Raw genomic sequence first — 13,138 nt, 5'->3', positions numbered from 1 at the left:
TTGAAGTATATTGGTTTGAAAAGTGGTGCTAAAGAAAAAAGTTCAAAATATGAGCGATTTTGAGTATTGTAAATACCTGCAGAAGGGTGAGGATGGTGTGTTGGTGCCACGGGGCGGGAGAGCATGCCGCCCTCAGAAGCCCCAGGACTTCGTGTTCGCGGACTACATTGGGAAGCCCGCCGCACACTCCACTGAGCCGGCCCACAACCTAGAAAAAAAGGTATTAAATTTTTTTTTCCTTTCCCAGAATATTAACACATTTTGGACTGCTGACGACGGGATTTGATAATTATGTACATATAGTTAGACTTTAATAAAGAGATTGGTACATAATGTTCATATAAAAATATTAAATATGTAATTTCTTCATTCCTGGCGCAAAAGATAAAAATACCCTTCTCACCCTTATGTATCAATCGACCGAACGGGTAGAAATACCTTTCCCGTCCAAAGTGTGTTAACATGTATGAGAGGCATTTAATTTATTTTTTACAATTTTAATAACTTCAATTTTTTTTTTTATATCTGTAGGAAGGTTAGTGAAATTTTGGATTTTGCTCTCTATACATATCTATTATTTAAACCATATCCGCTCCCTATGTGGAGCATATGGAGTCCACAAACTGTCTCCAAGCTTTTCCGTCGGCTGCCATCTCCTTTACATCTTCCCAGGTCAGATCTGCATCCCGAAGTTCTGACGAGAACTGCCGACAAATTGTCAGCAGTGGTCGTCCTGAGCGGCACGAACTTGATGCCTTGTAAAAGAGGCAAGCTTGGTTAAGGCTCTCGGGAGGCATGCGGAGTACATGGCCAAGCCAACTGAATCGCCTTTTCTTGACGACAGTTGTGAACAAGATTTTCTGCGTCCTATGGCTTATCTTTTCATTCCTTACAAATTCAAACCACCTACGCATAATATTCTTCACAGACACCTATTCTCAAAGTACGTATCGCTCACTCCTTTCAAGAACGTCATAAATTAAATATTGTCAATTTTCAGTTGTGCATATTTTCGGAATGTCCAGAAAATGTACTATATCCCAGCAAAAGAGGCATATTTTGAACATAATATTTACCCGCTACAGGGCAGAATGTGTTGTTTTTGCATTTTGAAGAAAGGGTATTGTTTAATTATTTTTTTCAAAAATACTAAATATTTTTCAAATGGAGAAAAAACCTTCAGGTTATACCTAAAAAGATCTGTTGCACAGTAAAAAGATATTTATTTTCAATACATTGTGTTATATTTTTAAACTTTAAAAACGTTCTCCTGAAAAATCAAGTTTTTTGATTTATGACGTTCTTGAAAGGAGTGAGCGATATCTGTAGATATAAAAAGGTTTTATTAGATCACCTTGCAAGCCAGGAGCAGCAGGTCCGTGTTGCAGGTGAAGTCCATGGACAGGATGAGCGAGACGAGTCCCCGCGACAGCTGGAGGGCCAGCGTCTGCGGCAGGATGGGCGGCAGGCGCGGCTCGGCGGCCGCAGCTGGGTCCTCGCGGCCCGCGGGGCCCGCGCTGGACGACCCGCCGCCGCCACCGCGTCCGGACCCCCCTCCGCCGCCGCTGCTTCCCCCACTTCCGCCCACGCCCGACACGCGCTTGTTCAGCACCGATATGCGGTTCTGGATGAAGTCTTCGAATCGCTGGAATCCAATCCAATATAACAATTTTTTACCTTTTGAAGGTGACATTTCTATACACCGGTTGACACTCCTACTCTAATACTATCGATAAGCAATATTACAAATTTATGAATCGTGGTTAAGAATTAACACAATGGGTGAATAAGGGTTCGAAGATGAAGAAGAATAATGTCAATAACTACTATGTAACGGACAATATGGCAATATTTTTTTTCTATATGGTGATTTTGTTCGCCTCCGTAGTGTAATGGTCAGCACGCTCGTCTACTGTTCTGGAGGTCCCGGGTTCGATTCCCAGGGGGGGTCCAAAAATATAAGTGTTTTTTTTTCACTATAATATTTATTCAACATTACCCTGGACTGGTACCTGAAGCGGAGGGCTGATCACCTTTCCTTCATGTGTTAACGATCAAGAAAACACTGTGTTTATACGATGCAGTGCCCTATGCACCATTGGGGTGCGGATAAGGGTATGAATGAATATGGTGATAATTACTTTATAAGCAACATAACACAACATTTATTCCTTTTATATTAAGCACACAAAAGGGATCTAAATATGATTTAGCGGTGACATCTCAACATAGGTGAAGAAGAATACGGAAGTCTAGCTGGTTTAAGCGATCAATTTATACACATGTAACATTCACCATTTGTCCGCCTCCGTGGTGTAATGGTCAGCGTGTTTAGCTACCGTGCTGGAGGTCCCGGGTTCGATTCCCAGGGGGGTGAAAATAAATATTAGTGATTTTACACTGAAATATTTATTTGATATTACCCTGGACTGGTTCCTGAAGCGCTAGAGTGATCACCTTGCCTTCGTGTAAGTAATGATTAAGATAACACTGCGTCAATTTGATGCAGTGCCCTATGCACCATTGGGTGCGGATAAGGGTTATAATAAACATTCACCATTCCACCCACGATTGACAACCTCAAATTGAAAGGGTCGTAAGCTCTGGTAATATCCAGACATCCATATTCTTCTTCGTCTATGTTAAAATGTCAATATAAAAATGACTCCTAGGCGGAGAAACCCAGATTTGTGAACAAGGATTTGGGTACACTCAAAATGTTATACATAGACAATTTAGCATAAACATCGCTACTTTTCAACACAAGTTCACAACTGTTAGTTTTCGAAACTAGTCGTGTATAATAAAATAAAACTCATTAAAAAGTGGTTTATTACAAGTGTTTAATTCCCTATTTTACATTTTAAGAATGATAAAATAATATTATGGAAACAAATTTTGTTTCACAAAATAAATAGGTAGTTTTAAAAAGAAAAATAATATGTCGTTTTATAATTATTTTTTAAAAATAATTATAATTGTGAACAAGTGAAATATTAGCCTTAACGGACACTGCAATAGATTCCAAATAGTATTGAAATGACTAGTTAATGAATATAATTTGAATACCATATCGCTCACTCCTTTCAAGAACGTCATAAATAAAAAAATCGGCAATTTTCAGTTGTGCATGTTTTCGGAATGCCCAGAAATGTACTATATTACAGCAAAAGAGGCATATTTTAAACTTAATATTTACCCGCTACAGGGCAGAAAGTGTTATTTTTGCATTTTCAAGAAAAGGTATTGTTTAATTTTTTTTATTTAATATACTAAATATTTTTCAAATGGAGAAAAAACCTTCAGGTTTTACCTAAAAAGATCTGTTGCACAGTAAAAAGTTCAATAAGTGGCTTGATGTTTATTTTTAATACATTGTATTATATTTTGAAACTTTAAAAACGTTCTCCTGAAAAATCAAGTTTTTTTATTTATGATGTTCTTGAAAGGAGTGAGCGATATATTATGCGTGTTTTCCCGTATGGATATATCAGTGCAAGGTAAGATGAAGGGATGAGTAAACTCAGATGGGGGGAGGTACCTTAACCCAATGTTGCTTGAGTGTAGTTTTGAAAATGTTTTCTTGATTCTTGATGGCGTGGGAGAGATCGCTAGCGGCGTGTTGCAGCGTCAGGCTAGCCGCTTGACTGGAAAGTGCAGAAAGTGCCTGCCAACAAATATTCATGTCAACACGAGGGGTATAACACTGTGCAACATAATGCCGATAAATCGGCTCAAATAAGTTACACTCCTCTCTCTCAATGGTATCACTTTTAACCTGTGAAGGGATACTGTTACTATTAAGAAAAACACTAAAATCTACAAATCTCCATTGTAATAATTTTTTGTCATGACAATCCAGGGTAGACACTTTAAAAGCTGCCCGGACTGAAAAGAAGAATTTGAAATTCCTCCCCCAAATAACTTTTCACTCCAAACTTGATAATCATTAGAGCAATTTTGATCCATATCTTTTGTAATCTTTATAATAATATTTAGGAATATATTTTTTATTTCTAAATATTCAAAATGTGTCATTCAACGTTTGATTTTTGTTTACCCGCAACATGTTATCTATTTCACTCTAACTACTGCTCGCCACAGTCGTGTGGATGTGAAACAGCTGTACTGAACTGCATGCTTCACTGGGACTTTTGATTATTATCTGTAAAACTGCTGTATGAAGTGACAAACAGTTACAAAATTCAAGATTGTTTGTGATTTTTATTTAAAGCAACCTGATATTATTTTGGCAGTCATATTTGAGTAGCAGTAAAATTTAAAAAAAGTGTAAGTCACAAGAAAAGGTCTAAAAAAAACCAGGCGTGGCAGAAAATGTTACAGACACAAACAGACAATACAAAAAAATATGTTTTGGCTGAACGATTAATGATGAATAATGAAGAGGCCAAATGATTCCTAAAAATAAAGTGCCCAATGATAAAACACATAAAAGCAAAACAATATAATTGAGGAATTTAAAGGATATCAATTTTAAAATGAATTACATAAATGCTTAGAGTGAGATATTGAGATAGCAATGACTTGTTTGTTTTTCAGAACATTGCAGTGCCCATAATTAAGGGAGATTGGTTTAAAAAAAATACAAATGAAATAGTAAAAATGGACAGAGAAAGATTCCGTGGCAATGTTTGGTATTCAAGTGTACCATTGTAATACTAAAATTTTTGTAAATGTAAAAAAATATATTACAACATTATTGTATTCAATCCTTATGCCGATTAGTTAAAAAGTATAGTTTAAATAAAGACATGCCATTGGGTAACATCCAAATTATCTTAACTATTTGGTAAGGAATTTTGTATTATTGGATAAGAAAAAAAAGTATCAACATCGAGCGCTTCCTGGCAGAACACATAAGGGCAATAATGATGAAGAAAAAACCTAGTTAATTCTCACCTATGGTCAGAAGTAGAAAGCTATTTAGTTCACAAAGTTCTAACAGATGGCAGTTCCACCTGGTCAGGTGAAGAGAAATAAATGCGATTGTTACACTACTGTATAAACAACTCTAAAATTGAGGCTATATAGATGTTAAATAATGGGCCTCCATAGTGTAGTAGTTAGCACATTTGACTACTATGCCAGAGGTCCCGGGTTCGATTCCCAGGGGAGTTATAATTAGTGTTTTTTCACTCTAATGTTGGCCTCCATGGTGTATTAGTTAGCGTGTTTAGCTACCATTCTGAAGGTCCCGGGTTCAATTCCCAGGGGGGTGATAATAAATATTTGTGATTTTACACACTTACATTTATTTAATATCACCCTGGACTGGTGCCTGAAGAGCAGGAGTGATCACCTTACCTTCATGTAAGCAACAATCAATATAACACTTCGTCGATACGATGCAGTGCCCTATGCACAATTGGGTGCGGATAAGGGTTAGAATAAGATAATTTGGTTGGTAATGGCAATCATTAGTAACGTGGCAATGCATAGTACGGACCTGCACTTGGAAGGCTTTCCTGACGGCCTCCAGCTCCTCGAGGCGGTGGTGGAAGAGGCGCTTGTGCAGCTTGCGGCGGTGCAGGCGCGCGGCAGGGCCACCGGCGCGCCCTGCGGCCCCGGCCCCCGCGCCTCCGGCACCCGCGGCCGCGCCCCCGCCCGAGCAGCCCGACAGGAAGTCCCAGCGGGACCACGCGCTCGCGGCTGGAACAAACGCTAGTCACATTATTCATCTTTTCAATTCATATTTTTATATGATATTTCAATAGATCTAGGGGTCCCGAAAATTGAGTAGTGTGGTTGTCAATCATGGGTAGAATTGGTGAATGTTAAACGTGTGCAGAGTGATCTCTTAAACCAGCCTATGATGGTCGTAAGGCCTGTAAATTCCTCTATATTAAGATAAAATAAGATACTACATTATTACAGTCTGTTCACAGTTATTATGTGTTCTGAATTGATTTCTGGAGTCCATCATGAGAGAAGCGTTCATTTTCTTTTCCGTTATCGCGGTTTCTACTGTCTATTCCTGGGTCAGTGTCCTACTCTATGGTCGCTTTGTCCGTTTCCGCTGATTTGGTATCCGGTCATCCATGGATTTGGGTTGTTCATAAAGCGTCATTTTCCCATCGTGTAACGACGTTCGTTGATTTTGTCCGATCAATTCGAAAAAATCGTATTCATTCCTGGGCAGTATATCGTAGATAGTGTTATAAACTTTGAAAACATATTTAGTTCTTTTAATTTACGTCATTAAAACGTCAAGTTCTTGTGTATAACGGATAATTATCGTGTTTATTTTGATTGCGAGACGCCGCCGCCATTTTGAGTGCGCGGTAATTGTTTACAAACACCGTGAGAAGTGTGTGAATCTTATTATTATTAAGTGTCTCGTCTTCTATAAAAACAAAACTAAAGAAGTGCTCGTATTATAAACTTTCGCTTCAATCCAAACGGCATTGTCGCGCATTTACCGAAAAAACTTTTCATTTCGAATATTTTATAAACAAAACGACGCCATCTTGAAACACGTGTTTGTTGTTTACAAACATCGTGCGAGTCAAGATTTTCAAGGGCGACGGATAGTTAATTAAATTTTTATAGAACTTTATGCTTTGTGCCTAATTTCATATAAATTTTCACATCTGTCCGAAAACACCGATCTTTATAGAAAATGAGTGATACAGAAAATGTTTCGCCATTATCGCCGGTAGCTGGGCCTTCTCAGCGCAGTGAATCTCGAAAAAGATCCTGCGATCCATCCGTTTTATCGTCAGATTCAGAGTCTCCTGAACCGCGTCAGCAAAAGCGCCTTAAAGTGTTAATGGACCCACGGATAGACTATCTAGTTCAGCAGATAGGACTTTTGACTGACGCCGTGTTCCAAAGTCAAACCGGGGCTAAGGTCGCGGCGCCAGGCGACACTTCTCCCGTAGACTCGGGATCGCAAGAAGACGACGACGGTTTTCTACAGCAGCCTCCTGGACTAGAGGAACACGAGGATCCTCAGGATATCCAAGAAGAGCTGCAGCTGGATTTCCAGGAACCCAGCACAGTAGTCAAGGAACCTATCCATCCAACAGCAAATCCCATCAGGATTCGAGCCTTAGAAAAGCTGCAACACTTTGGTAGTGAAAACTGGGCAGGCGTGCGATATGCTGATGTCCAGAAGAAATTTCTGGCAGAGCCATCGTTTGTTGAATTGAAAGTCAACGACGAGCTCAGACGCTGCGATGTCAGCTCCCCTGCCCAGGCTTCGCTGGAAAGGTCTTTCGCCGCTCTATCTCATGCCCTCCTCATACAAAAAGAGGAGTTTCAATCAGGGCTCCAAGAACTGGTCAATTGGGCCGCTGATAAGAACACAATTCTTAATAAAAGAAACGTATTCGATAAAGTAAAAGTTTTGTTTGCTCCTGACTCCGCATACCAGAAGGTTTCCGAAGATATTCTTCAGATGGTATGTGGCAGGCGCACAGAGGCGGTACAATTCCGCAGAAAATCCATCCTCGGGGAAGTCAGAGACGAGCATGTCAGAGAGGGACTTTGCAAAATCCCTCCTTGCTCAGAATATCTCTTTGAAAAGGGGAATCTGACGGCCTTCCTCTCTAGGGTAGGTACCTCTGACAAGCTTACGATAAAACCTGCAACAACCCATCCTTTATCAAGACCCCAGGTTCCTACCAGAAAAAAGCCAGATAACCAGTTTTTTCGTGAACAGCGAAGGCCTCTCGCTAACAAAAATAACGGTCCTCCCAGAGGAGAAGCTGGCCCCAGCAAATTTTCCACCAAGAAAAAAAGGGGGAGGCAAGTCTACTTCTGGTAGTTCAAAAGGAAAGTTTAGAGGAAGGCACACTCGAAATTGACGCCAGAAGGAATCCATTTCGCGGGGGATGCTTAAAGTTATTCCAGGCAGCATGGGCGACACTGGGAGCACCAGCATTTATGCTAAAAATGATAAGGGGGACACGAATACCATTTGTGTCAAAACCTCCTTTGATAATGCCACACAAGAATACTTTAAATCACCTCAGCACACCCCCTTCTGCCGAGATGGACTCCCAAATAAAGGAACTCACCGAGAGCGGTGTTCTGGAAGCCGCGGATCTCACTCCCAGCTTCTTATCAAAAATGTTCCTAACACCAAAATCGGACGGCTCCTCACGGGTAATCTTCAACTTGAAGTCCCTAAACCTGTTTTTAAACCCTGCTCCATTCAAACTCATAAGCCACTGCAAGGTTCCGGAATTTTTGCAACCAAACGATTGGTTGACAAAGATAGACCTCTCACAAGCATACTACCATCTCCCGATCGCATCAAAGCATCGGAGATTCTTGCGCTTGGTCTACCGAGGAAACTTGCTTCAGATGACAAGTCTGCCCTTTGGCCTTTCATCTGCTCCCAGAATGTTCGCGACCCTTACAAATTGGGTAGCCGAGTTACTGCGTCAGAAAGGTATACGGACAATCGTGTATCTCGACGACTTCCTCCTTGCGAGCCAATCCAAGGAAGATCTAGGCCGACAAACGCGGCTAGCAGTAAACACTCTACAATATCTGGGATGGAATGTAAATTTCCAAAAGTCAGTGCTCTCCCCAACACAAAAGTGCGAATACCTGGGGGTCGTATGGGACATGCGCAACAATCGCAAGTCCCTGTCAGAACGGAAGTGTGCGGCATTCCACCAATCACTTCGAGCGATACTGTCTTCTCGCCGATGGTCACGAAAGCAAGCGGAAAGTCTCCTGGGAAGGTTAAACTTTGCCAACTTCGTGGTGAGAAGAGGACGGCTGCACTGCCGACAATTGCAGATAGCGAGCAAACCGCTGAAGCAACTTCCACCCAGAAGATTAGTTCCAATGACCGAGGAGTGCTTGCAGGAGGTGGAATGGTGGTTAGAGAACTTGAACTTGTCAAGCACCATTCACAAGGAAATGTTCAGTCATTTCCTGACAACAGATGCCTCAGACCTGGCTTGGGGAGCAACTTTAGACGATTTAACCTTATCAGGTCAGTGGACCGTCCAACAGAAAAAGTGGCATTCAAACCGAAAAGAGTTGTTCGCAGTGCTTGCAACCCTTCAACACTCAGCTCACAACCTCTCCGGTTCAGAAGTCTTAGTGCAATCGGACAACAAATCAGTGGTTGCGTATATCTCCAAGGAAGGGGGCACCAGATCCTTAACACTTTTAAATCTGACCCAAGACCTCCTGATCCTTGCAGACAAGTGGGATATCTCGTTGACAGCTCAGTTTCTTCCCGGAAAATACAACGGAGACGCGGATCACCTATCTCGGGGAAAAACACCTCCGGAGTGGCACCTTTTACCGGCAGCAACCCAACCGATTTTCAATCTCTTCGGGCAACCCGATATAGACCTATTTGCTTCCGTAACGGCACACGTGACTTCGACATACGTGTCAAGAGATTGCACGGACTCGTGCGCAATCTTTCAAAACGCTTTCAGTCAATGTTGGGACTTCAATCTGGCCTGGATATTTCCTCCGCCAAATTTAATACCAAGAATCCTAGCACACCTGAACAAGGCGACCGGAACATACCTTCTCGCAGTCCCAAGGTGGCCGAGGGTGTTCTGGCGACCAGACCTAATACGCCGATCATTAGCGCCACCACTCAAAATAGCAAACCTGGAATCGGTACCAATCGACACATCCACCGGCAAACCTCCGCCCAAAAATCCAAGAACTGGAAATAGAAGTTTGGAAAATTGGGGGTGGGACGGCGTTTTGAGTAGATGGAATCCTGAGGAAAAGAATTTGCTTCTATCAGGGTGGCGAGCTTCGACGCTAAATACCTACAAGCCAGCTTGGGATAGATGGTGCCGCTGGGCATCAAATAACAATTTCCATCCTAACAAACCGTCTGCAAACCAGGTGGCCAGATACCTGGCGCAGTTGTTTATCGAAGAGAAATTGTCATACAATACTATACTAGTACATAAGTCAGCGATAGCAACATTCTGTAACCCAACAGCTGAGGAAAGTCTCAGCTCTAATTTTTTGGTAAAACATACCCTTAAAGCAATAGCCATGGCAAAGCCTACTCTCCCAAAATCTCCAATCTGGAATCCACAGATTGTTAAAGATTGGCTCTGTAAAAATAGCCCTAAACTAAACTCCTTATACGAGATATCGTGTAGAGTGGCAACACTATTGCTGCTCTCGTCAGGACGAAGAGTACACGACCTGACGTTACTAAACATCTCGGATGGAAACCTGCAGGATGAAGGCACTTCTATTATATTACATCCGTCTTTTGGATCAAAGACTGACACCCGGTTACACCAGCAATCCAGCTGGAAACTTTTAGAATCACCGGAGCTTAATATAAACCCAGTCTTTTGGACAAGAAAACTAGTAGAATTGTCCAAGGATCGAAGGTCGGAAGTGGATAACCTTAATAACCTATTTATAAGTACGAGGGGCCCCGTAAAAGCGGCTACAAGAACCATAATAGGAGGATGGGTAAAGAGCACGCTGAAAATGGCAGGAGTGGAAGCTACCCCCGGCAGTACACGCTCAGCGGTCGCATCCCTCAATTGGTTAGAAAACTACCCAATTGATAATATCTTAGAGAGAGGAAATTGGAAAAGTGAAAATACCTTCAGGAAATATTACCAAAGAGAGTTGCTTAATCACACCGTCTCAAAAGACTCCTCTCTAGCAAGCCTGTTTCAACCAGTTAACATCAAATAAAGGCATCACCCGGTCACCAGGAGATAACAGACAGATCTCTCATGATGGACTCCAGAAATCAATTCAGAACACATAATATCGGAGTTTTACCTACCATTAAAACTCTTATTATGTTTCTATTGATTTCTGGAGTCCAGGTAAGACCTACCTGGTGCATCATGAGCTTTATGAACAACCCAAATCCATGGATGACCGGATACCAAATCAGCGGAAACGGACAAAGCGACCATAGAGTAGGACACTGACCCAGGAATAGACAGTAGAAACCGCGATAACGGAAAAGAAAATGAACGCTTCTCTCATGATGGACTCCAGAAATCAATAGAAACATAATAAGAGTTTTAATGGTAGGTAAAACTCCGATATTTTACCTCATTACCTATAAAATTATTTATACTGCCAAATAAATAAAATAAATAAAAAACTAGATCATTTCACTGGAATGTAAATAAAATTGGATACTTTTCTATTATTAGATTTAAGTTTTGTACAGACATTTCTTGATGGAACTGCATTTTATATAATAAAATAACAAATATATAGTTTTTTCCACTTATAAAGTAAAGGTGGAAAAAACTAACTAACCATCACCAAACTAACTAGCCACACTACTCTGTCTTTGCAAACATTCTTCGCCTTTTTCGCATTCATTTATGTCCACGTACATACCTGCCGATTATTTCGACTCCTAACCTGACCACATTAAGTCCATATTTGGCATACCTGATCGTGTCAAGTTTTTCTCAGTCATCCTCTGCTCATTTTTCCAACAACTATTATTTTTAATTAATGTTTTACTTAGTAAATACCACTATTTCTTAAAATCTACTGTGACACGTGTTTCGATGCATTCCGCATCATTTTCGAACACCGTATGTGAAGCTAATTCAAGATTCTATTTCCCACTAACATCTCACAGTTAACAACTTCCCTTAAGAAACTTATATATAAAATAATTTTTAAATTTCTTAAAATTAATTATAAAGGTGTATGATAAATCGCTCACTCCTTTCAACATTGTCATATCTCAAAATACATGATTTTTCCGGAGATCGTTTTTAAAATTTAAAACTATAATAAAATGTATTTAAAATAAATATCAGATAAATAACAGATCCTTTTAGGTAAAACCTGAATGTTTTTTCTCCATTCGAAAAATATTTAGTATTTAAAAAAAATAATTAAACAATACCTTTTCTTCGAAATGCAAAAACAACACTTTCTGCACTGTAGCGGGTAAATATTGAGTTAAAAATATGCTGCTTTTGCTGGGATATAGTACATTTTCGGGCATTCCGAAAACATGCACAACTGCAAATTTACGATTTTTGATATATGACGTTGTTGAAAGGAGTGAGCGAAATGTAAAATAACTCATTGTTCAACATTGCAAAAAAAACTAACCCCACTTACAGGAAAACTATTATTTCTAAACTGAAATGTAAAAAGTGTAAATAAAAAATAACCCAACGCTGGCAAAATACTCTAAAAAAGTGAAAAGCTATAAAAAAAGCGAAGAATCTCTTCTTCATGACTCACATGCGTCCTTGGGCTGCGCCGAGTCGAGCAGCGCGGCCAGGTAGACGAGCAGCCAGGCCAGCAGGGCCAGGTCGGCCTGCTGCCAGACGGGGGGCGGCGGGGGCGCGTGGGCCGACGTGGAGGGCCCCGAGGCGCAGGGCGCGGGCGCGGGCAGCAGGCTCGCCACCAGCCGCGAGACGCACTCCACCACGCCGCCGCGCCATAGGCTCTTGCGGCCCATGTACACCAGCAGGATCAGCACCCTGGGGAGCCATTTGTCGTGCGGATTGTTTCACATTCTTATATACGGGACCAACTTAATTATATGTATGTATTACACTATCTGCGGGGAGGGTAATTTTACCGTTTCATTCGACTGGTGGTGTTGGGCGGGAAGGGCAATTTTACCTTTTCACTAGACTCATCGTAAATTGCGTGTAAGTTATTTTTACGCACGGCTTTTGCGGCATCTTTTGATCTCATATCGATGTATACAGTATGGTTAAATTATCACTTCTTTTCAGAGATGTTTATCTCTATTACGAGCGCGAATCCGCCCGCAGATGGTGTGTTAATTGAAATAAATAAATTGAATAAATTGAAATTGAAATTGAATTAAATTGAACTTCCTGGTTATGCCTAGGGTTTTTTTTTCCATATAATGCGGTGGAACGGCGTTATCGCACCATTTTTCATGGATATACTGAAATTGAAATTGAATTAAATTGAACTTCCTGGTTATGCCTAGGGTTTTTTTTCCATATAATGCGGTGGAACGGCGTTATCGCACCATTTTTCATGGATATACAGTCGAACTTGGTTATTATGAGCACGGATATAGCGAGATCTCGGATATAACGAGGAAAGATTAGTTGACATCTTGGTTTATAATTTTCTCCATACATTTATTTATGGTTATAACAAGCAACTTCTCGGCTAA

The 13,138-nt window shown here is 40.8% G+C and overlaps 1 protein-coding gene across 8 annotated transcripts in view; it reads right to left on the bottom strand.

Moving 5' to 3' along the window:
* Bruce (BIR repeat containing ubiquitin-conjugating enzyme) overlaps nt 1–13,138 on the bottom strand; it is a 77,575-nt gene that overhangs the window by 40,984 nt on the left and 23,453 nt on the right. For 6 of the 8 annotated variants that reach the window (XM_088263013.1, XM_088263014.1, XM_088263020.1 and 3 more), the window contains 5 exons: nt 12,220–12,461; nt 5,468–5,682; nt 3,542–3,667; nt 1,355–1,645; nt 77–208 (listed from right to left, as the gene is read on the bottom strand). In XM_088263013.1, the coding sequence (XP_088119139.1) occupies nt 77–208; nt 1,355–1,645; nt 3,542–3,667; nt 5,468–5,682; nt 12,220–12,461 (1,006 nt within the window). The remainder of the gene's footprint in view (nt 1–76; nt 209–1,354; nt 1,646–3,541; nt 3,668–5,467; nt 5,683–12,219; nt 12,462–13,138) is intronic. The other 2 variants (XM_088263017.1, XM_088263019.1) reach the window with 1 other exon arrangement.

The sequence above is a fragment of the Brachycentrus maculatus genome, unplaced genomic scaffold (genome assembly GCF_059751285.1).
Source record: "Brachycentrus maculatus isolate JH-2025_06_01 unplaced genomic scaffold, ASM5975128v1 h1tg000195l, whole genome shotgun sequence".
NCBI classification, from domain to species: domain Eukaryota; kingdom Metazoa; phylum Arthropoda; class Insecta; order Trichoptera; family Brachycentridae; genus Brachycentrus; species Brachycentrus maculatus.
Note: the sequence above shows the minus strand (reverse complement) of the source record. Positions and strands in the feature narration are given on the sequence as shown.